Source organism: Ptychodera flava, chromosome 10 (genome assembly GCF_041260155.1).
Source record: "Ptychodera flava strain L36383 chromosome 10, AS_Pfla_20210202, whole genome shotgun sequence".
NCBI classification, from domain to species: Eukaryota; Metazoa; Hemichordata; class Enteropneusta; family Ptychoderidae; genus Ptychodera; species Ptychodera flava.
Window position 1 is genome coordinate 18057342 of NC_091937.1, and position 25186 is coordinate 18082527.

The window sequence follows — 25186 nt, forward strand, 5'->3', positions numbered from 1 at the left end:
GAGCTTGCAATTTAGAGAACCAACATTGAAACATAGTCACATAAACATTAATCTAAGTTTGACACTCCATAGTGACTTACTTGTAATAAGAGCTGACTTTCATTGTACAGAAATGACCAAGCAACTGAACCACATTACTTGTTTTATTGTTATGTATTCTGAACAAGGCAACTGGAGGGTATGGTTCTGCTAAGTCCCATCTGGCAAGATTGAAGAATAATGGGCTCATGCCATGCTGCAGTACAATTCAACACTGTCCGAGGGGGTATGTTTGTATACATGTATCATTACAGGTGCCCCTGGACATGGACAAGTATTGTCACGGTCCCTCCACAAAAGGACCGTGGTACTGACTATCACAAAGAGAATGTAACCCATTGTTCTTTCTCATCGTAGACTGATTCATACACACATGAATATATGCAAGTGGTGTAGTTGACTGTCAAGACATTTGATATTCAAAATGGCCGCCATCCCCGCGTTAACTCTGTGGAGAAAAATAAAAATTTCATCTGAATCTGAATATCAGTCTCCGAGGCACATTCTACCTTAACCCTTTCACCACCATGGTTTGTCCCAAATCCATTGTTTTCTATGGTAAAGTTGGACCTGTATACAGGGAACTGGGGGTGTAAAACTGTAAAGAAAGACTTCCTCACAGTGTTTAGTGTTTCTCATCTGAACACAGTGAAGGATGCTAGAACACTAATAACCATTTCCCAAACAATTGACAAATGTTAAATAAGACCTCAGAACATCATAGCTGTGCATGCTGAAGTTATCCCAATCTTCACTGTAAGGCCGAGCTCAGGTTTATTTTACAGGGAGCATGTTATTAGCAGCAGCAGGTAATTGGCACTTATTTGATGAAACTTCCTGAAAGATAAACTTTAATAATTTAAGGAAAAAATTTCACTTGTACAGAAATTCTTGGAAAATAAAAAGCAAAGGCTGGCATTGATATTGTAGATCTATACTTTTGCAAGAATGAGATGCTACAAAAGGCTGATCCAGTGTACGTGGATTGCAGTCTTGGTGTGAATGTGTCAATGTTTTGTACTTAAATCAATGTAAACCACGTCTTTCAAATCTTTGAAAATCAAAGGTCTGTAAATATCAGGCACAATCTATAAGTAATGGCAATTATGTTGTATTGTACTTTTTTGTTAGTTTTTAATACTCCCAACTCATGTTTAGTTTGTAGAGAATCAAGTTATGTGACTGATCTGAAGGATCGTGATCTCGGTTTAAATTTTCCTTCAGATTTCCTTACTACTGCCAAAGCTATTTTTAATTTTTTGGGGTTTATTCTCATCATAAAATTTTCTTTTTGAAGAATTATGATTGTCCATGTGTGACATGAATAAACTGAGATGAAATTACAAGGCAAATGTGTGACTAAAAAAATTGCCATTGTTGTACTCCTATTAAGTTATGAGACGCCATTACCTTTTGGGGTAGACTCGCTAAAACCCATTGGCTGTATCTTTTTGCATTTTGTATACCCCCCAAAAAACCATCCAATCCTTGGAGAGATGTCTTGTCTTCCAGATATTAGGCCATATTGTCTTTGAAAATGTCAACATTTCAACCCTTTGTGATGGATTTGGTGAATTAAATTCAGGCGCTTGTGCATATATTTACAGCTGTGTTTGAGTTACAACTCCAACATTATTTAGTTGTTAAAATGTAAGTTGTGTTTTTGTTGCCAATAATTGAGAGCAATCTGTAGTCATGCCTCAGCAAGCATTTTTATGTAATTTGTATTTGATTTCAAACCATCATAGTTTTTAAAAGCAAAACGATACAACTGATGGGCCAATAAGTTGTGTATGCAACAATGAAGCAAAAGCTGACGTACATTATGATCACATCCATCACAAATCTATGGTAACGGAGAAAAACCCTGTGTGTTGATTCTTATTCTGAAGTGATCATTCCATCGAAAAGTAGTCAAAACTACATGAGGGCAGACGTTTGAAACTGGCATCAATGTAATCTTGTCCCAGTAAACGTCAATACCTACTAGCACAGTCAGCTCAGTTGTTGCAATGCACATACCTGGCTCCACTCTTCTCATATAGTCAAGCCATTTCTCAAAAGCACAGCATCTCTATTCTACATTTGTCAGTGATAGTGTATTCTTCTTGCATCTTAAGTACTCCAATCAATTATAGCCTAAATTCAGTCAAAACAAAATGCTTGTCAGCCCTTGAAGTTTAGAAATGTAGCTGTGATGTGGCATTTTTCTTGGTTCCTTCAAAAATTATATTGACTAGAACAATCCAGGTTGGAAACAGGCATGTTCTTTTGTTTTGAATTTCACGACCAGAAACAAAACTTTTTTCATCATAAGACTACAAAAGTTGTCCAATTGTCCTTCCCTCCAGGGTGGATTACTTCCCATTGCTTACAACCCTAATGCATCTTCAGTGGCTATAGGGAAATGGAATTTGCGCCCTCAACGGCCAGACAAGAAAGATCTATATTCTTCTCTGTAGCTACTTCACTAATGCATAGGTGAGGTGCAGGTTTTCACAATTATTCCCAAAAGTTTTGAAAATGTGCTTTGTATTTTAGAAAAGCATAAACATAAACAATAACAAACAAACATGTGCAGCTTTCTATTGAAGCGTATGTTTGATGAAATGCAAATCACAAACTCACATGGTATGCATACACATACAAAAGTAACCTAAAAGAGGTTTAGAACTGAAAGATAGGTGCTGAAGTTCCTTGCTTCACAATCATTACCGGTATTTGACAAGAAATGTACCATTTTCTCAAGAAATATTTGGAAGGCCTGAAATTTAAAATATCGTAGGAACCAAATAATTATAAATAAGGAAAGCATGATCAAAAGTAGCTGCTATTATTATAGCCTCGGTGGGCTGGGCTGTGCTGCTTGGGCTTCCGTTGTGCGACTTATGCGATGCCTAGCCATTGTGCAAGCCGCATGACAGAAGCCAAAGCCAAGCCCACCAAGGCTACAATTATTTCAGCTAGTCAAAAGGTGACCCAAAAATGTCAAAAAGTGACCTTATTTGTACCAAAACCACGTAACTTTGTAAATTTCAAATTAAGAAAACCACTGAACACTCAATGTCAAGTGTAAAAAGATATTTATTGTCATAAATATTAAGTACAAACAGGAAACATCAAAGCAAACGTTAAATTAATGACATGTATCCATTGAAAATTTGATACAGCCCTGAGGATACTGGCAGTGTCTAAAACTTCAAGTGCCTAAATTATTGAGAATCATAACTTTCACCATTACACTTGGCCCAAGCCTGTTGATTTTAGCACGGATATAGACCTACATACAGGGTATAGACATGAATAGTTTATGAGGTTTCCCCAGTGCTTAATTTTTCCTTAACCATTTCACCACTAAGGTTTTGCTCAGACCCATTGTTATCAATGGTGAGTGTGGACCTGTTTGCAGGGAATTGGGAATGAGCAAGGTTAACTTTTCCGTAGAAATGCACCTCTGGAACAGATATTCACACTCCAAATTTTTCAAATGCACCACCAGGTCACAGCTTGTTTTGAAACTGGTTGAGCAGATGAAGTTTTCAGCATATATTTGTGAAAATTGAAAGTCAGTTTTCCCCATAGAGTTAACACTGCTTTGGTTGCCATTTCGAATTTCAAATATTGGTAAACATTAGGTAATTAATTTCTTTAGTACCAAGTATGTTTACATGCCAATATAAATTACTTCAAAATTTCCAATGTATAGAGTCTTCTTGAAGGAACACCATCTTTACTGGCAAGCTTTTTCCTGATAATTCTGTTTAACTTTTCCATGCATATACACTTGTTTCCTTTTTTCAGTTCAAAACCTAAATTCACAGTGTATCAAGGCAGGCTATACGAATTCCATTTTCATGAAGTCAAATGCGTGCCTACTGACTTTTTTACTTAATAACTGAGAGTGTCATGTTTACAACAATAAACATGTGAAGGAAACAATGAGGCTTTACCAAAAGGGTGATCGTGAAAGGATGTCCAACTTTTTTCAGTGAAATGTTACTCCTGAAGTAGGGCAAGAAAAGATTACATGGAACTTTCAAAATGGTCTATCTTAAAACATTCCCAGAACCCTTATCACCCCTTCCAAAGTACATAGATCTGGCCACTCAGCTGAAAACAATGGGACTCGCTCACAGTCTGGTTCTGACTGAGACTCAAACTCCTGTGATAGCATTTGTAATTTACATGTAAACCCATACGATTTTCCTTTCAGGCTTTTTATATAAAGAATAAAATGCTGTTTGATGATCGTGTTCAAACACAAAAGATCAATAGATCATTGTTTCCTTGGCAGCACTGAAGATTCAACAATGAATAATAAATTTAAAGTATGAATATAAAGCCTTTCACCTCCATTTCCTTGTACACAGGTCCAGTCCCACCAATGAAAACAATGGGTGAGGGTCAAACCATTGTGGAGAAAGGGTTACAACCTGACAGTTCTTTATCAACAGTCATCAAGTCAAACTCTCTCTTCCTGAACATTTTTCACAAGCAGTTTTCAATGTCGTGGTTGGATTGAACAACATGGTGGCAACGTCAAGACAAACTAAGCTGACCCCTTTTTCACCATTCATGGACCAATCACAGTCATCAAACACACGGGGAAGTATAAGTCATTGTGGTAATAGATTAACAGAGATTGTAATGAACATCTCATCATGCAAGCGTGCTAAATTCACTCGCTAAACTCTGTTCAAACCTTAATCATGCACCATGGCACAGGAGATATAATTCTCTACCGGGTTAAACCACATTATAGTTTACAATCAATACACTTTTCTCAGTCTTTTTTCAGGCATGTCCCACGACTGTTTTCAGTGACTTGGTCGCATCTTAACCACAGCAAAAATGGTTCCAAAGCCTCAGCCTTTTGTACTGTACATAGCAAAGTTTGAAAAAGACACTGCCATAAAATATACTGAAAAGTTAAACTGGCAATGAATTCAGATTTACCCTCAAATAATATTGATGAAATTTGAATCTGAATCTGAACTCATATTGTAGCAAGCATTTGCTTACTTCCTGACAAGCAATATTAGATACTGACCAGATTCAGAAAATTCCTGAAAGTTAAATTCTGCCCAGGTACTGAATCTGCTTTTGACCTGGCCCTGGATTCAGTAAATTCACAACAGTTAGAATCCGACTCTGAACTTGTCACTGGATCCCTGAAAGTTAGAATCTGATTCCGACCTGGCACTCGATTCTGGATAATCAGACAGTGAGATCTGATTGTGACAGTCAGAATCTGATCCTAAATCGGTGAATAACAGCTCACCAAAAGCAGATGACAACACGAAGAATGCAGAACTACTGTAGTTAAAACCTTGGACTCCATCTGTTGACTGCTGACAGCCATCTTTTCTAAGAGCACTGCTTATCATATCACATGCACTTTTAAAACTCAGCATAAAATGTATGCCTACCATACAGATTGGAACGTTGCATCATACAACATCAGATTGTCTTGTTGTAATGGTAAAACCCTGGGCACACACTATCATCAAATGTGCAGAAGTGGAAAATCCCCCCAAAAGGATTTCAACTTCTGTAAATAATACTTACCTTATTCAAGATAGATAGCCTATTTCCTACCTAGCTAAGGAATCCACATAGAAGAATCTTCCCTTAAGGTAGAATGCACTTCACGGACAGATATTTGGGCTCTCAAATTTTATCAATACATTTCTGGTCTAACACTTGTGGGGGACTCCTTTTAAAGCTCTTGGGGTTAGAAAAACTTTCACTCTCTTATTTTTTCAAAAATAAAAAATAATGTTTTTTTTTCCCCAATAATGTTAACCCTGGGATTGCAGCCATTTTGAAATTCTACTATTGAGAAATCTTGCTTAATCTCTCTAGTACAAAATTTTGCACCCCTGATTTTCATTTTCGATTTGGTAAGAGAATGGTTGAATGTTTCATTGAGGAAAATTTCAGCAAAAGTGTAAGTTTTTCAGTTTCAAGGTGCATACTACCTTAGAAGGGGCTGCATATCATAGTTGTGACATCACAGGCCCTTAGAGAAGGGATGATTCTTCTATGTAGCTTCCCTAACTACGTGAGAAGGAGGTCTATATTGTCTTTGGAATAAGGGCCTGTATTATGAGATAACATGTATGTAATTCAAGGAATTACAAATTACTGCTTCATATATTAACATTGCAATATTTCTTTGGACAACGCTGTGAGGTAATGGATGAAGTTCAAATCACAAATACTTTAAGAATGAAAAGACTTTTCGAAGTTGTCAGTAAATCCGAGAAATTCAACAACACTGTTCAATCAGAAATATAAACAGAGAGTTCTAGCACATGTCCCTGGTTTACATTAGTATCTTTCTTACACTTTTTTCTCCCATGTCAAATCTCCGAAATGACTTATAAAAACTTGGATAACTTTAATAATGCCATTTTTTTAGAAAATGAAATGCTAATTCTATGAAATTCTATGATCAAAGGTAAGTACAGACTATTTCGGTTGAAAAAACTTTATGGACGCAAACTTTAATAATTTGTGAAAAAATTTCCTGTCAACATTTTAGGCGGGAAAATGGCACAAGTGATAACTGGTAATAAAGTCAAGTCAACACTTTATCTACTGATACCTTGGACTTTCTACAAATCATTATGTGTTAATCTTCTGAAGGTTTCCTGCAAGGTAAAAAGGAAGAAGAGAATACACAAAATTTTCAAAACTGAAGTTTGTTTCACATCACAGAAAATGCTTGTACTGTTCCATGATTATCTGATGAATTTTATGCAGAAACAAAATTACCATTTTCTTCAAATTTCATAGACATTATGTAGTACTCTGACATTTTGGTGACAAAAATTACACACTACATGTGTCCGTCATCCAAGTACTAAAGCAGAAATTTGTTTCCATGCAATTATTTATATCAATATTCTATGGAAAATTTTGTGTGTACATACAGAACACATTAGATTTCCCTCCTGCATAGTTTGATGCTATATCCACTTTGGCAAATTTTCTAAAATTAGTTGTATTTAACACAGAATGCAAACAGGGATACTTTACCTGAGACAGTTGTCAGTAAACTTTCAATATATTCACCATCATTGTGGTTCTTTCTATGGCTGGGTTCAATTTCTAACTGGTAGTCAGAACCATACTCTGTGAAGTACTGGGAAAAATCATGAGAAAAAGAAGACATCCACAAATTTAGACAACTTTATTTACTTTCAAAGATATGTGTGGCGGTCTTTACTCTAAATGTGTGGTCTTTCTGGACATATCATGGATTGTGCAAGGCCTGATAAAAAGGTTATCTGTCTGAACATACGGTACTGAAAACAGCTGGCGACAAAAAATTACTTACAGAAAGAAGTGATACAGAAACTAATTCTTGCTTGATATTAGGATGTCTACCCCTGTTCATGTACCATCCAGACATTTTCCATCTATGCGTTGTGTCCAGGGTTAGGGTAAGTGTCCAGTGGGTATGTTCAGGGGGTGACTGTCCTAGAATGTCTTACACGGTGACTGGTAGACATCTGCAGTATATGCTGAAGGCTGACAACTGTTCTCGGTGACTGTATGTACCCTACTTGTACGATACGCATTGTTTTCTTTGGCACCATATCAAGCATGTTCAACATTAATTTAGTTCATAATGAAACTTTATAATGTATTTCACAATGTTAGTGAACAGTGCAAAGAAGCACTTTCTGTTCATTTTATCTGATATTTTGCAAAAACAATACACTGTCATGGAGAAAAAACATATATTACACTGTAATTTTTCACGCACATATATAGTTTTCTGATATTCATAGGAGATTTTTTCACTCACTTCATGTTCTGGTATTTCAGAAGGAATTTCTTGTCCTACTATTATTGAGGTCAGGTAGGCCCAGCATCTTGCGGTATTTGGTATGTTATAGCCACCTTCAAGAAAACACAAAATAATGGACATTTCAAAACAGCTTCGAGTTCAACACAACTAACCTACCAAACCATACCAAAACAACAATGCTGAGAACAATGTTCACTTTGAAAAATTAAACTACTTTGTTCATAAAAAGGTCTAGTGTAACCCTTATCCTGCCAAGTTCATGGTTCAATTAGGACGAGTTAGTTAAAACCAGTGATCGAGGCATAATCTGTCCTGAATGTTGCATTTTACTGGAGGCTTGAACACTGGAAGACCCCTGTATGAAAACATAAATATTGTAGAAATGATGTTTACTGACTTGACCAAACATGATACACACATACCCAGTAGGTCAATTATGCGAAGGTTTTGGTTCAATACTACTTATTTTGACTTTGCAGTCTGGGAAGAGACAGGCCTGGGATGATATACATCAGTTCTGAAATAGCCCAGCAAAGCACCTCTACCGGGTAAATACCATTCAGTGCATGTGTCACATACGTAAACTGTTACAGTACTGTATTTGAATTTGCATGGCTGTAAGAGCTGAAGTGACAAAAAATTTATGTTGACACTCACCACCTCCGACAATCAAAGTTGGTAATTTCCAGTCAAGTACAGTCTTGAGACATTTACCAATACCATGAGGAGTTAGATTAAATGAGCACATTGGATCACCACTCAGTGTGTCAACTCCACATTGAAAGACAATGACTTCAGGCTTGTAAAATTCCTTGGCTTCATCTACGATACTGAAATTGAAGACACAAATGTTGTTTTTAATTCTCAAGAAAAAAAAAGCAAATTCAGAAATCTAGATTTAAGATGGGTCATCCATACGAGGTACCAAAAATGTTCTTTAAATTTACCCATTGTGTTGCTAAACTTAATTCAATCGCCATCATTCTGTTCATGCCTAATTCAATGTAAACTGGTCCACACTCACCATTGAAAACTATAGGGTGTGGGCAAAACCATGGTGGCAAAAGATTGAAATTGTATTCAATAGATATGGACAACAGAGGAAAATAGGGTGACATGCTAAAGGTCATAGTGGAAATACAGGACGATTTGAGTACTGCCACAATTAAGGTTTGATGGTTAAATTCCACAACTACAAAAATCATCAATATTTACCAGAAATTGTGGTAAAAAGTATGTTGCAAGAGTTCTTAACCATTCAGTGGGATGGCTGTAAAAATTTTTTTGTAACGTTTATTTCTCTTGAAAATTAATTCAAAAATTTAGTTGTGTACTACATTCGTATCTCCTACATGGACACCTTTGAAAGAACATTCACATAATTTACTCACCGATAAAATATATCACAGTATTGTTCGTCCTGAATTCCATCATAGAGTGGTACATTAACACTGTAGTATCTGCCTTTGCCGATACCAATATCATTGGAGTTCCCTGTACCTGTGAATTGTCCAGACAGATTCTTCTGTTATGCATGAACATTTCCTTTCAATAGCATCACTCTGAAAATGTTTTTAGATTATATTCATTTTATCATAAACTATACTCTGTTCTTCCACATGCTATATGATACCTTGAACTGCCAATGTCTTCTACAGATACTACTAGTAATACTGGATGACCAGAATACTCTCATCTGAAAGCTAAAACAGATCACTAGCCAAGCCTCAGTTTCACTGGTCCACTGGTCTATATTATAGTCACCAGTTGAATAGTTTACTAATCTGTTGGGCTTGTAGTACTAGATGCAAAAACTACCAGCCCTGCCATAGAAACTACCAGCCCTTGAACTATGAGTACTGACTAGTGGATTTGCTGACCTCTGTGAAAGTTTTTTCCGGACAACCTTCATCATTATGATCTTACTATGCAGTATCAGATGTAAAAATACTATTTAACTACGTTTTTGCCAATAGTACAACAGTGAGATATGAGGCAACAATTCCTCAGACTTGTAAAAATGGGCCTAGCAGTAAAAATATCAACATTTTGATAATGCAGTAACTTTGAGTTGCTGATACATGATGTACTTACAGGAAGCAAAGAACTGTGATGTACTCTACCAGTATGTTTCATGCACACTTCCATAAATATCACCCCCTACAACTATATTTTATTACATATCGCAATTAATTGCCACATATTATTTTCCCCATTTGTGAAATTAGAAAGAAAATTTAGCTTACTTGGAAAGAAGCCAGGTGCATATTTGTGAAGAGACACTGTCATCACCTTGGAGGTAAATGAAAAGGCATCTTCCACTCCTGAAAAAGAGTCAAAGTGCTTGTATTATCAGAAGGATGAAAATTATTATAAACTCGAAAATCGGTGAAACCCTTCATTTCATCACAACTTAGACATGTTCAATATTTTCCTCCTTTTACACATATCCTTTTTTTTCAATATTGCCCAATATCACAGCCATTGTACTGTGAGGAAGTGTTTGATGACCCTGCTTGCTTACATTCAATCATGGATATTGGAGAGAGAGTTTGACACTACTGTTAATACCAGTCTGAAGGATCCAGCCCTTTGGGTATGGTAATTCATTTGCATAAAAGCATAGCGAGCAAATGGTAAATATTGAAACTGTCTTTTACCGGTATTTTATTGTGTAGTGTGGGTCAACTAAACATTGGTGATCTGTGAATTTTGGTAGAAATTGGGTAAATATCTCAAAAATGAGTGACAATATCACTGTCGCTCCCATATAGTTATGAAAACAAATTGACAAATGTAAGAAACATAGTTGAATGACATTTTGCCCACATTGTTTGTCTGGTTTTTTACTAAAGTGCATTGTAATTGTAAACTTCTGTGCAAAGGATATATGCCAGGGTGAATTTTCCTGATATGGAGATTTCAGTTTGAAATAAAGATGTATAATAATAATAAAAAAACAATAATAATTGATAGACTGACATACACAGACTGGAGTAGAGCGATGACATGGACATGGAGAGTGACAGCTGGATGTAATGATAAAAGAGTTAATTATACTGGCACCCAGAGTGAATATGTTTTAGGTATGTGATAATTGCAGACAATCAAATGCACACAACAAAGTTTTCCTTTTCATGACATTGACTGAAATACATAAGATTCAACCAATGTTACATTTACACTAGATACATGGAGATATAAATGTACACCCATTAATTACAGGGATAAGTAATCATTGTTTTTTTCCAGTACATCTGATGGGTTCACTTTTGTAACAACTTACAAAACTTACTTGCACAAGCATGATGGTATTGAGATCAACCTAACAATTTAAACTGTCGTGAACTTTTTTTCAGATCATGACCTAACTTGACATCTTCAATTGAGATACACTGCACTGTTAGTAATTGTATTATTTCAGGGGTGGACCATTTGAAATTAGGGGGTGTCCTGGAAGATTGATGAGCTAGCGCATTATGTTATTACTCGATTTATCGTTTTTTTCAGTCTGTTCCTTTTTTTTGTAAAGCCTTTTCTGGCTGTTTTTTTCTTCAGTGAAATTTGATGATATCTTTATTTTCCCCAAATATTTTCTTTCCCTATTCTTGTGTACCTAAGGTGGAGCTGTACCAATACAGTTATTTTCAGATGCTCACTATTTCATGGTAATGTAAAAATCAACATAAAAGACCTTCCTTTATTGTTGAGTATTTAATGAAGAATGGAAAGGTGGGTAGGACTGTGGACATGTTGGTTGATTTGGTGTAGGTAAACTTTATATATTTAAGAAATATATATAATGCATTCTAATTTATACACACATACACAACCACACACAAATTATGAAGCAGTAATGGAATGTAATACATTTATTTAAACAATGCAATTGAATAACTGTGAATTATCAAAAGAACGTTGGCTAGAAGTTGTACGGCTTCACATAAAAACACTTGTATAAAGATAAATATATAATGGCAAAAATAACAATAAATATAATGTAAAAATAATCTGTAAATACTAAGTACACAAAACTATTTAGTTATACACTGTAACAAATATTAAATAGAGCATCAATTTTAGCACATCAATTTTTTTGTTCTGGAATTTAAGATTTTTAAGAGATTAAATTGCTATTATTGGAAACTCCAATTTTGAAGTCATGCGTGCTGTATAAAACTTTCACAGTGCCCAGACCTGTAAGTCATTGGGAGAAGCCCTGTTCGGTTTTGTGAAAAGTAAATCTGGTAACTTGTTAAAATTTCAAGAATTTGGTTCACCACCTCTCATCGCCTCTAAACACTCTGCTACATTGAGAAGTGTACATACAGTTTTTTTTAGATGTGGGCTGGCAAACAATAGAAAGAAGAATAATAAAGAAAGAAAGAAAGAAAGAAAGAAATAGATTTTCTCAAAACTAATAGGGGGCTAGCGTATGGGCTTTGATGTGTAACTATTGAAAGTACAATAATACTCACTGTGAGGATATGTAAGGACTATTATATAAAATAAATGAACTTGTCTTCAAATGCATCAACAATGATTGTAATAGTGACTATTTGAATTTGAATTGGTGTTTGTGTCTTATAGAAAATATTGGATGTTTTCATGCTTATGTAGATTCTATGCTCTTAATGGCAACGATGGTGTTAGCCTTGAAATTAATTCTCGGCCATCACAAAATGCTGCTACTTCTTGTTGTTGTAGTTGGGATTCGGTGTTATTGAAAGGGTCGATTTTGAGTTTTCTTAATAGGATCTTTGCCTGTATGGGTATATCTTGTAGGTGGTTGAGGACATGTCATTCTCCAGTGAGAGATAAAGAATTACACCTTTTCGTGATGATGGGCCTTGCCGCTGTTTGCAAAATGTGCATCTGAAATGAGAAGAGATATTAAAAACAGTTAGTTAAAGTTACAATTAAATGTGGATGTTGGGTGGACTTAATTATCAAATATGAAGTGGGTGTGGGTAAATATTCAGAGTAATTTAACAGGAAATGTATGGTGGGATATGTTTGTTATATCTAGAGGGTGCTAAAAACTGAAAAATGTTCAGTTCATTTGTCAATGACAACATTAGCGCCTATCTATTTACAGTGCTATTAAAGTGTATTCAAACACGCTGTAGGTAGTGGACCAAGAAACAGTGGTTGACACATGACAAAAATTGCTTAAATAGCTTAATTTTTAGGTTTATTAAGGTCATACACTAAGACATTTGTTCCACCAAAACAACCAAAATGCGGGTTTGATAAAGGTAAATTATGGTCACACACGTTTCATAATTCAAAGTGCAGGTTTCCTCCAGTATGAATTACAACTAAAAATGTGGCTATAAACTATTTGCTGATTGACATTTTTTCATCACTAGTACACACTTAGGGAAAATACTATACTTTGTCAGAACAAGAACAACCATCTTTTCACAAAAATTTTGGAGAATGAAACACGGTCCCTCGGGGACCGTAAATGAAACAATAAACTAAACTTGTTCACACCAAACTTGATAATGAAAGAATTTACCAACAACAGCTACGTAACCCCCCCCCAAAAAAAAACCCAAAAAAAAACAAACGAATTTCGAACCCTCCATTACATTATTACAGACCAACAAGTCATGTACCTTTCATTGCATGATCTGATGCCACAAACTGGTGCTACAATACCCGGGTACAATACACGTACGTGCGAGCTAGGTGGTACCGATCGACTACACACGACTGACTTGTGTGCCGATATTCAACGACGCGACATCGACACATAAACACTATTACTGCCCGTCACTGCCCGTCAGGAAATTAGCCTTCCAATTACTGTAATCTGTCGATATATCAATACCAAAGACCACTTATATAATAGAAAGCTACAAAATAAGAGTCTGTTTTACTCCAAATGCCCGAGTCCTGTCTCAGAACTAACGTGAATATTGGAGCGCTAAGTTCTCTACTCAACGGGCAGTGATGATAGGCAGTGTTCGGACATCGATTACGATCAGCGTTGCCACTCGTTCGCAAATCAACGTTGTTGGGGTCTGGGACGACAATTTTGTTTGGTTGTATAGTAAGTAATGTTTTTGATATGAGATATCAACTGATTACAGTCGTTGAAAGGTAAATTCCCCGACGGCAGTGACGGGCAGTGGTCGGACGTCGACGGGCAGTATGTATGGCCAATGGTACGATCACACGATTAGCGTTGCTACTCGTTCGAAAATCAACATTTTTCGGATCTTGGAATATTATTTCGTTCGTTTTTACAAAGAGTAGTGGTCTTTGGTATTGAAATATCGACTGATTACAGTAATTGGAAGGCTAATTTCCTGACGGGCAGTGACGGGCAGTAATTAGTAGGACCCCCTGCTTCGTCCTAATCATATGCACTCTATTTATATAGCGCAGTCGCGAGCATCGAAACTTGAAAACCGAAGTGGCGAAAGAGTACCTTGATTAGTAAAGGCAACAATTTTTTTTTATCTAGACAAAGTAGAAAAACAAGAGAAAAACACTGGTTCGTTTTAGACATTCGCCAACCGGTAGCTCAATGACCCGCTAAAACTACATGTACTTCCGGATTTACTGCAGCTTGCACCAAACACCTATTCTCGCGAGAGTTTTGACGTCACACGTGTAGACAGTCTTGATCTCGCAAGAATTATAACTGGCTTTCTTGTCATCAGCTGCAGGACAATGCCGACCGCCCGTCGCAGCAGCGAAATTGAATCGTCGTGGTTTAGTTGCTGGTCTCGGCCAGTATTTCTTTCTCAATCGAAAATTGCTAAGTTTAGGCGGATTCAAGCTGCGAAACATCAGCTAAAAAATCTACTAAAATATAATCGAGATATTCGTGATACCAAGCTGATATAATGTTGCGCGGATGACCGCACCGTGCGTAAACACTGTAAACCTACGCAGAAAATAAAATCACACCGGCCCTTTCAAAAGCGACTTTACTGATGAAAATCACACAGAATCAGTCAGTCATCAAAATGAAAATGGTCGACATGCGGATTGGACGTAATCTCAAAATAACCTCACAACAAGTAATCCGCCCCGTCATTTTGGGACATTTACTGATGAAAATCACGCTACTTCAAAAGCGAGTTTACCGACGATAGACGTACCACAAAACGCCTCCCAACTGAACAGACAGACATACATTCAAAGCTACTCGCTAGGGCTTACGGGTATAACAGACGTCATCAGTCTGACATCAATAATCGACATGCCGTTTTGACTTTATAAATCAAATTCAAATTCACATCAAAATACATGCTACACAGTTCACTAGATGTAACCTCACAACAAGTAATCCGCTTTGTCATTTAGGAACATCTTGACACGGCAATGCCGTTTTGAACAATTTCACAGACGCTAGCCGCACAAACAACAGAGATTCAGCAAGTACCCGTATACGGGCCACAATAATCATTCACAAATTACAATCCACCACTTCTAAATGTACAAATATGATAGACCATACATCCGAAAACAGCTATAATAGACATACAGATTAGCTTACCTCCTCAATCGTAAAGTATGCGCCAGCGGCAGGAAAAAATCCGGATTCCTCAGTCGACTTTGACACACTCGTCTCGTCGTCGTTCACTTTGTTAAGACAATGGTCCATACGCTGGCAAATTGGCTATTACATTAATTGTTACTATTCCCTCCTTACATGTATCGTTTCACCATGCAACAATAGGGTCCTACACTATCATCGTAACAGCAATTACGCAATACAACATAGGCTGAACTTGCATAAGCAGCAATGACGCAGTTAAAAATAAATTGATCAAGAAAATTGACTTTCCAAATTTAAACTTTTTTTCCTTTGCGTATTTCTTCCCTTTTAGAAGTACACTCTCCATGTAATTTACCCACAAATAGTTAACAAAGAGCAATCCCACTGGCAAGAAGGTATAACAATTCAGTTGTTCAACCATAAATGAAAAAAAAAATCTTAAAAATACAAAAATTAAAGATATCCCTGTAAAAATTAACATTTTTGTAAACGATTGGTGCTACCTACCTATGCACAAAATATCAACACATTCTGCCTGCTGGTTCCTGAGTTGCAGCAGCTCAATGGATTTTCACATTTTTGTACCTCATTTGCATATTTTTGATCCAAACATTTTGATTTGAACAAATTCACATCTCCAACCTAGGATGCCCCTTTGTACCAAATATGAAGACGGTAGGTATTGCGGTTTTCGTGTTTTTGATAAGGACGGACATACATACATACATACATACATACATACATACGTACATACATACATACATACAGACAACCATTTTCCCACCTTATACGAATAGCTCCCATTTGCATATATGCTAATATGGGAGCTAAAAATGCTTGACAAGTTTATATTTTCAGATTTAAGTTTTGTTGTCTGCCATATTGGACATCCCTGAGAACTGGTTAGTTTCATTAATTTTTTCTGCTTTCGCTGGAAGCAATCATGGTTGCAAAGCCAGTGTGATTGAACAAATCCAAGATTACTGTAATCCCCATTATTCTAATACTGTGCTACATCTAAACTTGTAATGAATCAAGGATTAACGATTTAATTCCCACACAGAATGAGACTATCGTCTGCAAAGCTGAAAATCTATGCAACAAAATTACTTACTTTCAAGGGGACAAGGTTTGATATTTGGCTACTCTTTGGAGCTTTATCAAAGTAAGATTTAAGATTTGATTCTTCTATGCATAATGTAAGCTGCACTGTAATTATGCTTTGTACAGGAATTATTATTTAACAAATTTACTTTATCAGTGCACAAGCCTGATCACTTTTAGGAAATAGTCAACCCTCATACTTGATTGACTAAGTTTTCAAAACTCCAAGAATTTCATGAAATCCAAATATTATTTTAATATAAAAATTCAACATGAACAGTAGATATTAGAAAAAGTTGATGATTAAAAATAGACTTGTGTATTATTATTATTATTAAAATACTATTATTGATGTACCGGTAGTCTGTACAGGACAAAGTACAAATATTGATGATGTAATCATTAAACACCTGTGACATGCAAAGTCTATTATGTCTTGTCCATGCGGGGAATTCCAAAGACCAGTGTCATCAATATTTATGTAGAGGAATCACTAACGGGATGTGAGCATGTTTTTTTCAATTGTTGGCCTCGGATTACTTGAAGTAACTAACTGCAGATCAATTTTCTGATGCTATTGTTAGGAAATGATATTACCGATGCTCCTATTTTAGTCTATGACTTCAAACAAATTTCATTGTTTATAAATCAGTCTACATTCCCCTCACTGAGACAGTAACACTGCTCTTATGTGTCAAGCTGGGACGATTTTTTTCTGCGAAGCAATATCCAAAAAGATAATCATGTTTGAGATTTTTTTTGTGCCTGTAAAGATGTATATATGTGTGTAGATGTGTTTCTTGAAGTTGCAGAAGTCAAGAGATGTGTTTTGATACTTCTTCTTGTAAATTTTTCAGTATTTAAAGCCCCATTATCTGTTTCTTTTCACATTTTTCTGATAAGATGGTTTGAAATCAAATTCAACCTCTGTAAAGATGCTTAACTGAAATGTGACCACAGAACATTTTTCAAGGATTGGCAATGAACGCACCACTTGTGTTTCAATAACTAAATAATTTTCGATTTGCAACTCATCTATGGCTGCTGCTAATGTATGCCTAAGCACCTGAATTTAATGGACCAAATCCAGTGGCAAGGATTGAAATAATGACATTAAATATTATAATGACAATATGGCTTAATGAATGGAATCCAAAACATCTCTTCCTAAGATTGGATGGTGTTTTGTGTTAAGTAAAATGCAAAGAAATACAGATAATGGGGTTTAATATCTGAAAGAAGTAAATTATGGCCAACAACTCAATCAATCATTTAATCAAACTATCTCTAATGATCACCAATGACTTTACTGGTTGTATATGCAAATATCCTAGAATGTCCACAGTAAGATACATTAATGATAGGCTGTTTGTCAGTCCTTGAATTTGGCTGCATGTATTTTTCAGAAAATTTGTAGTTTTGCCTGGGAAAAAGAGTCTGAATGTCCAGATATGAGCAATGTCTTTTAGGCAGACACATCAAGTTCCTGTGTCATCATTTCTGTTAATGTTATCGTGTTTGTTTATTTTGACGAAAAAAGATGAATAAACTTACCATCTCCTTGATGTAGGTCAACATCAATATACATAATCCTGTTGAATTTCTCAGTCAGTTTAAGTATTCCTAGCATGATATCGTTGACATACCCTGCTGCTTCATCTCTGTAAACAAAAGTCAAATCTTTTGTTACACAAGATTCAAGATCAAAGGAACCACATCTCTGATTTGATATCGCTGCAGGTATTACTTTTTGTTGGTTTAACTTCATCTCCATTATCCTCTAAAATTTTGTCCTCAATGCCGGCAATTTTTTTCTCTCACAACTTACAGGGATAACAAACTCTAACAGGGTATTTTCGATAGTAATTTGCTATTGCAGTTTTTTACTCATAATTTAAATGACTTTTTTGCATTTACTGAGCATGCAATGAGTATAAGTACTGTAAAATGGGTCTTCTTAGCTAGCATCTCTTTTAGCAAATTTAACGAAGTTGAAGAATTCACACATTTAAGATGCCACCACTTTTCTGTATCTTTTCTACGGTTAACCCTGTGAGTGCTGTAAGTTTTCCCACCAAAAATTTTGATGCAACATATTTTACCAATTTTTATGAGGTTTCCTGTGATTTTTTTATGATTTTGCACCAAATTGAAATCACATTTCATTGGCTACAGTTTTTATCAAAATTTTGGCAAAAGTCTGAAAAAAATTTACTGGTTTCTTTATGAAAGCATCAAAAATAAACTTTGGCACTTGGTTAAGATATCTTTTTAGCTAAGTCAAACACCTGCTGATTGCAATGAAAATCCAAACACCTTGAAAAGCATGCAGCTTATTCAAAGTGTTTTACAGTATGCCGTCTGTACTGTGTAACAAATTATGCCAAACTAACCCAAAAAAGTTCTCCTTGATGTACAGAAATTGTATACATGTAGTAAACTGGTTAAGAACTGACGCTATGAAATTTCAGGAAATTTACTCAAGTTGAGAATTGTTATCAATTCAAGAACATATGATCTCTCTGTGTTTTCTAAAGGTAATTCTGATTCCATAGTAACAAAGTGGACTTATGTTCTTAAAATTGTAATTTTTGTGTTTATGTGACCTGGTAATTTTATTACCTTGTATGATTTGGATTATTGAGTTTGCTTTGACGTCATGTTGACTGAACAAACTGAAGTTTTCACTGGTGTACAAGGTCTTGCAATGTGATTCATGCAATCTTTGAAGCGAGAGCTAGGTATCGTTTGATGCAAAGTCAGATTGATTCATAATCACCCACTGAACTGTAAAGTGCCATGATGAATATGCTTGAAACACTTCAACAAATGCATCCATCCCTAACTCCACCCCAAACTTCTGGGGCATGAAGGAAAACCCTCTCTTCACATCCTATCCAGTCCAGTATTACCTTCTAGTATGGTGCCAGCCTCCACACCAATTGATGGCCACGGTAGCTGTACCATTCAATAGACACTTTGCTGCCTGTAGTGTTGCACCGGCAACTGCCCCTACCAAGTCATACACTCCTGGCATAGATGGGCAGTCATATCCTGTAAAGGCAATAGAATAGGTTTCAATGAACATAAGTGGACACAAATCTTTGGGTACGAACTAAAAGGGTTTTCCTGGGGGGCCTCTGGCTACTTACTCTATTTCTAACCAGACTTTTATGACTCCCTAAGTTATGATTGATTATTGCAAAATGATGTCTACTCCAATACAGTAGTCTTCATTCTTGCTGAGGTACTATTTATGAATAATATATCTTCACTGATTTTGCTAATGTTTTGTTTACACAGTGTCAAATAATGTGTAAATATTCACTATGCGGCAATCTTGCAAAAAACACACAAGGTCCTTTATCAAAACTGTACTCTACTGTATAAACTGAAATCACCCTCTCTCATCTCAGTGAAGAATATTCTGCACAGTACTAGATATTGCCCATAATGCATCATGATTTGTACCAACGTAGATTCCCTATGTGCAGTCTACCATGTCTCCCATGTGTAGACAAATACCTGGACTAGTTTAAAATTTCTGAAAACGTACTTTTAAGTACACCTTTCTTCTAAATTCCCATTTTAAAGGATTACAAAAATTGTGCTTGATTGAGAGAGGAGATAGCATTTTTGTAAATTTTCCACTGATTGTGTCCTCAGCCATACAGAATAAAGTGGCTGAAAGTAGGGAGACTAGTTGCACCTGTTTTATGAAACAAAAGGTATTGATTTTTTCCAAATAGAAAAGACAAAAGAAATTTACATGCTAACTTTTTTCAGAGAATGACCCCTTCAGTTGGTCATAACTTGCTTCCCAAAACTGTGACATTTGTAGTACCTGCAGAATGTGACTTTTATCGTTATCTGACGGTTTCTTTGAAATTTATACTACAATATTTCAACGTACTTTTAATAAATATAATTTATCAATTATCTTGAGACTGCACATTATTGCTTTTATGCAGAACTGAAAAAGTTATAAGAAAACTAACGTCGTTGGTACAAATCGAACAGGATTGTGGGTAATTTATTGTACTGTGTACTGATGTACATATATAGGGATGAGCGTTGCACTGCAATGGCAATACTTGGTACTCTGTTACAAAGAGAGAAATCAACTAAACAATTATTTGAAATACCAAACACTGTCACTCAGGTAACCCCCACCACTCTGAGTGTTTCAAATACAGCCATGTAAGCATTTTCAATGATCAACTGAAACACAAAAGCTGCAGAAAAATTGACCTTTCACCCCTGATTCCTTAGTACAAAGGTCTGTAAGTAACCTAAACTAAAGGTTATAAATAAAAAATATGTTGCTATAGCCTCACAGCAATAAACTGCGAAATAAATGATGAGGACCCACAATAAATATTTGTACAAAAATAACCACCCTACAAAATATCTGTGACTGCAGAAGTATTTTGTCCAATCTTTATCTTATTTTATATCAGTTGTAGTTTAACCCTGTAATTGCTGTAATTTTTCTACCCAAAGTTTTATTGCAACATTTTACCAGTTTTTATGAGTTTTCTGTTTTGATAATTTTGGACCCAATGGACATCACATTTTGTTGGCTACAGTTTTTTATCACAATTTTGGCAAAAATCTGAAAAAAATTGACTGGGCTACATTTTATAAAGGCAACAAAAATTGGCGCTAAGATGGTTAATATATATGGAGATGACAGTTGAAAACAGAAAGGCTTGCTTCTCAATTCTTGCCTATATTAGTGGCCAGACGCACTGATTTGAAGCACTTGTTCCACACTGACATATTTATCATGTGAATTGATCTCCTGCCATAACAACATCAGATCATATTCTAACCACTATTGTTTCATGATACAGAGTGGAGTGCCCTTTGATCAAATTGAAGAGCAATAGTGACCACACGTTTCAACTAATAACCAGCCAATATGTTGCAAGAATCCACACAAACTGAAAAAGACACATGCAAAGTGCAGTGACACATAGAATCTATCTCGGTCACTAGAAGAACTTTTCCGATTCTTTTATTCAACTTTTAGAGCTGTTTCGAGGCACAAGAGAAGAAAGTTTGGTTGTGAAGAAAAAACGGTGAGATATAAAAGTGACATTTAGACAGTGGATTGAATCATCTCTTCATGATTTTTGTATGTCTTATAGTGATATCTTACCCATTCCATATTCCTGTGACGTTTCATCCACTTTCTCGCTGTCATCTTCATCATTTATCTTCTGTAAGTACTCTACATAGTCTGTTGTATGGAAGGCCATGAGCTCATGCACTGATGCTCTCCTGGAGGGCACTACTCTCATCTTGTCAAGTAAACCATAGGCTTCAAGTAGACTGTGGACCATACTGGCCTGAAGAAATTAGTGATAGCAAGGGAAATGTTTCACATTGAATGTGGAATTGCCACTGGTTACTGACTTCTAAGAAATTGGTTCAGGCGTGTCGAAATCTGCATTTTAGCTTTGTACATGAAAATATCTGACGTATGATATGACAGATAGGAGCAATTGTACCGACCAAAACGATAAACTGTGATCATACTGGAAAGCTAAAGCCATAGTCCTTGATGCTTTTGCACATGTATACTACCACAGTAGGACATGCTGGAAAACAATGTAGCTTGTTGCTACATACTTAGAAGTCCCTGTCTAAAGCATTGCAACCAAAGTAATATCTAGAACCAATGTTGTATAAGTAACCAAGATACAGCTACTACTTTTCTGCAAGCCATATACACATCTTGGCTGGCAGAAGCATAATCTAAAATCAGTCAGGTTGTTCAGAAGCCCTGTGAACTAACAACGACTTTGTGTCGATACCTAAGTAACTGCCTATTTGCACTGGGACAAACTCCGACCATGATGACATGCTAGTGAAAGTTTGTCATTCAGTACTACAATGGCACTGCATGCCGCCATGATCACTAAATTTCTGACAATCACTGTAGGTAATAATGTGTCATCATAACATCGCTCTTGGAGTTCTATTAGTACAAGATGCGAGGTATAATGATATTCAAATATGCAGATTACATTAATGAGCATTGTTTCAGTATTAAAATTCTGTGCTAATGACCCTTAATCAATGTGGATATTCATGTACCTCGGATGTTGCATTGTATGGTGGAGTTCTATGCAATTCAATGTTTCTCTTCATGTTTTGATATCAAAGGCAGGACACTAAATGCTATATTTTGGAGTGTTGAGCCACAAAATATTTGGGAGGCAAGATTCTAGAGCAGCATGCCCATGAGCTAGTCCGCTATCCACTGTACCCAGGGCACGGTCCCTCCACAAAATTGTGGAGGGACCGTGTTTGTGGAGGGACCGTGGCCAGGGGCTAATATTCGCTGTTTGCTGATGATACCCTGTGAGGTTATAGGGCCATAGGGGTTCAGTGGTTGACAATACTTCAGCAGTAAAGGAGTATTTAACAACAGCTGCTGTTGATTCATTTCAGAAAATTATTCTTATTTTGACAATGGTGGTACTTCACAACACTTAGTTGTCAATGATGCTATTGGTCAATGATGCTATTGACACTTGGGTAGAAATGGCCTTGTAGCGATTGCTTTATAGTCAAAACTTGGGAGGTACATGCTAGTAACGCCTGCACTGTCAATAGAAGAATAATTTTCCGAAGCAAATTAGAATAATCTTGAGCAACATTCGTGACTGTTGCTATTTTCTTTGTGCTTTGTCAAACAATGGAGGGTGAAGTGAGACCTCCATGGTTAAATACTTATTTGTTGTCAGCCAGTTTCCATTTCTAGGGTCATGCTCAAGTACAATTGATTACAATACGATATGTCAGTTTTTTACGCTATCGTTTTTTCTGCAGTCTCCCTTCACTACTGCATAAAAATTAAGACTGGCCCACTTGGCATCTGATTTTAATAAGATTGACTATAGTATTTACTTGTGACCATTCACATTTTCAGTCAGAGATAGTTTGCCCAACCCTTTACTTTTTAAACCACAATTAATAAATTAAATTGCGACTAAAAGGTGAAATTGCGGACTCTATCAACAAGTTTTAAAGTGAGAGAGCACAGGAACATCATTTGAAACTAGGCAAAGTTGTAGTCATTATCACCACGGAGGTAGCAAACTGAACTCCATTCTATTACATTGGGGTTGTGGAACTGGTGGAAGTGAATGACCTCAGACTATAATAACACCATACTATTTTCATCTACCAAGGTTACTCTACCCCAAATAACCATGCATCTACTGAAGAGTTAGTAGTCTCTCCTATAAGTTCTGGTCTGTGGTCCCCATGCCCGACGGCTAGTTCACAAAAATTGCGGTGGGAGTATCTGTGTTTAGTTTATAGTAAAACATTATTATGAATATTTCTCACCCGCTTTGGTATCTTTGGTAACTTATCACACAGTTGGATGCACTCTTTGCTGCACACATAGCATGTTTTTGACCTTGCAGAGTTATCAATACCCTGCTGAAATTGCACTTGAGGTAGATTAAGATTGAAATTCCATGGGCAGCTTCTTGTATCATGTCCCTGGAATCTCACTATCCTTTCATCTTTCAATGGCGATGGTGCCGGTCTCTTCGCGGCCACCCTCTTGTGTTTCTGTTCAACGTTCGGTTTGTTTTCCTTTTTTGATGGGCTGAGGGGATTTGTATTTGGACAGCGTTTTGTTCTACACTGAGTGTGGGGATTGTAGCTGACGTTCTCTTTCAGTTCGGAGATGACCGACTGCTTCGGTGAAGAGGCTCGCGGAGAAACTTTCGGCGAGTCGTCAACATGTACAGTTGTCGTGATTGTGTCCGGAGAAGGAGACCGACTGATACTTTTTCGTTCATTTTCTCCAAGACGACCTGTGTTAATCGTCGAAAATGGCACCTCTCTCTTCCCTTGCTGATCCATGTCTATGGAAGCGGTGGCATTAGTATTAATGGCATATATTCTTATTTACGTGTCATTTCTACTGAAGAGGACACTTTCGGAACTCCGTGACTGTCTAGCTCCTTTGTCTCCGCCATTTTGAATAATGCGCCCTCAACCGGTTGCCCATGACGTCACAAGGTTGTGTGTCCTCGCATGATCATATCGTGGAGGTAGTCATGTGAATCATCTTTAGGAAAGGTATACACCCAAAGATCTAGATCGAAGGGACTGTTCACTGTTCCCGTCAACACAATATTTAAAATACAAAACGGAGAATACAGTTCATCCATGACGACGGTGCAAACAAAGGAAATAAAATGCAGTGTACTGTGTCGTCCTTGGGGTTTCGTCCACAGTTGACAGGTGGCGGTGCCCTGGTTAGCCTGCTAGATTTGGTACATTGATCGATTTTGTGCTCGAATTATCGATCCCGTACTCGATCTGCCCGCCACTGCAACCTAAATACTCAGTGACCGGCAGATCAAGTGCGGGACCGTTAATTCGAGCACAAAATCGATCCATGGAGCAGACTACCCAGGGCATGGGCGCCTGTGGTTGCTTCACAGGCACTCAACACATTTCTGGGATAATAATCGTATTTAGTATGTAGAATTGTAGAACATCTATACGACTTGATTATTCAATAAAGAGGAACCATAAAGAATCACGGCACAATATATTAGGGAGACTTCAGTAATTACAAGGGGATGGGCCAGAGAAATTCAGTGCATACCTGTACTGTAAAATGAGACACCTAGCTCCCCTATCCTAAAGTGTGCCCCCCC

At 36.7% G+C, this 25186-nt stretch overlaps 2 protein-coding genes across 2 annotated transcripts in view; both read right to left on the reverse strand.

Annotated features, from left to right (window-relative positions):
* Window positions 1-25186, reverse strand: part of LOC139142158 (biotin--protein ligase-like) — a 635662-nt gene that overhangs the window by 375587 nt on the left and 234889 nt on the right. The window lies entirely within an intron of this gene.
* Window positions 3106-24565, reverse strand: LOC139142151 (histone deacetylase 8-like). Its single transcript, XM_070711999.1, has 10 exons — window positions 23853-24565; window positions 21652-21841; window positions 19400-19541; window positions 18042-18148; window positions 10108-10185; window positions 9253-9361; window positions 8519-8691; window positions 7859-7953; window positions 7084-7189; window positions 3106-6695 (listed from the first exon to the last, which is right to left on the reverse strand). The coding sequence occupies exons 1-10, from the start codon at window positions 24378-24380 to the stop codon at window positions 6670-6672; spliced, it is 1554 nt and encodes a 517-aa protein (XP_070568100.1). The 5' UTR covers window positions 24381-24565; the 3' UTR covers window positions 3106-6669.

Bases quoted from the DNA above. Each gene is read 5' to 3' on its own strand.
- LOC139142151 (XM_070711999.1), bottom strand. From the start codon at position 24,380: ATGGATCAGCAAGGGAAGAGAGAGGTGCCATTTTCGACGATTAACACA. The intron at 19,542-21,651 runs GTAAGATATCAC...TTGCCTTTACAG, and splicing joins GTCACAGGAATATGGAATGG to GATATGACTGCCCATCTATG. The intron at 8,692-9,252 runs GTGAGTAAATTA...CTTCAATTTCAG, and splicing joins TACTGTGATATATTTTATCG to TATCGTAGATGAAGCCAAGG.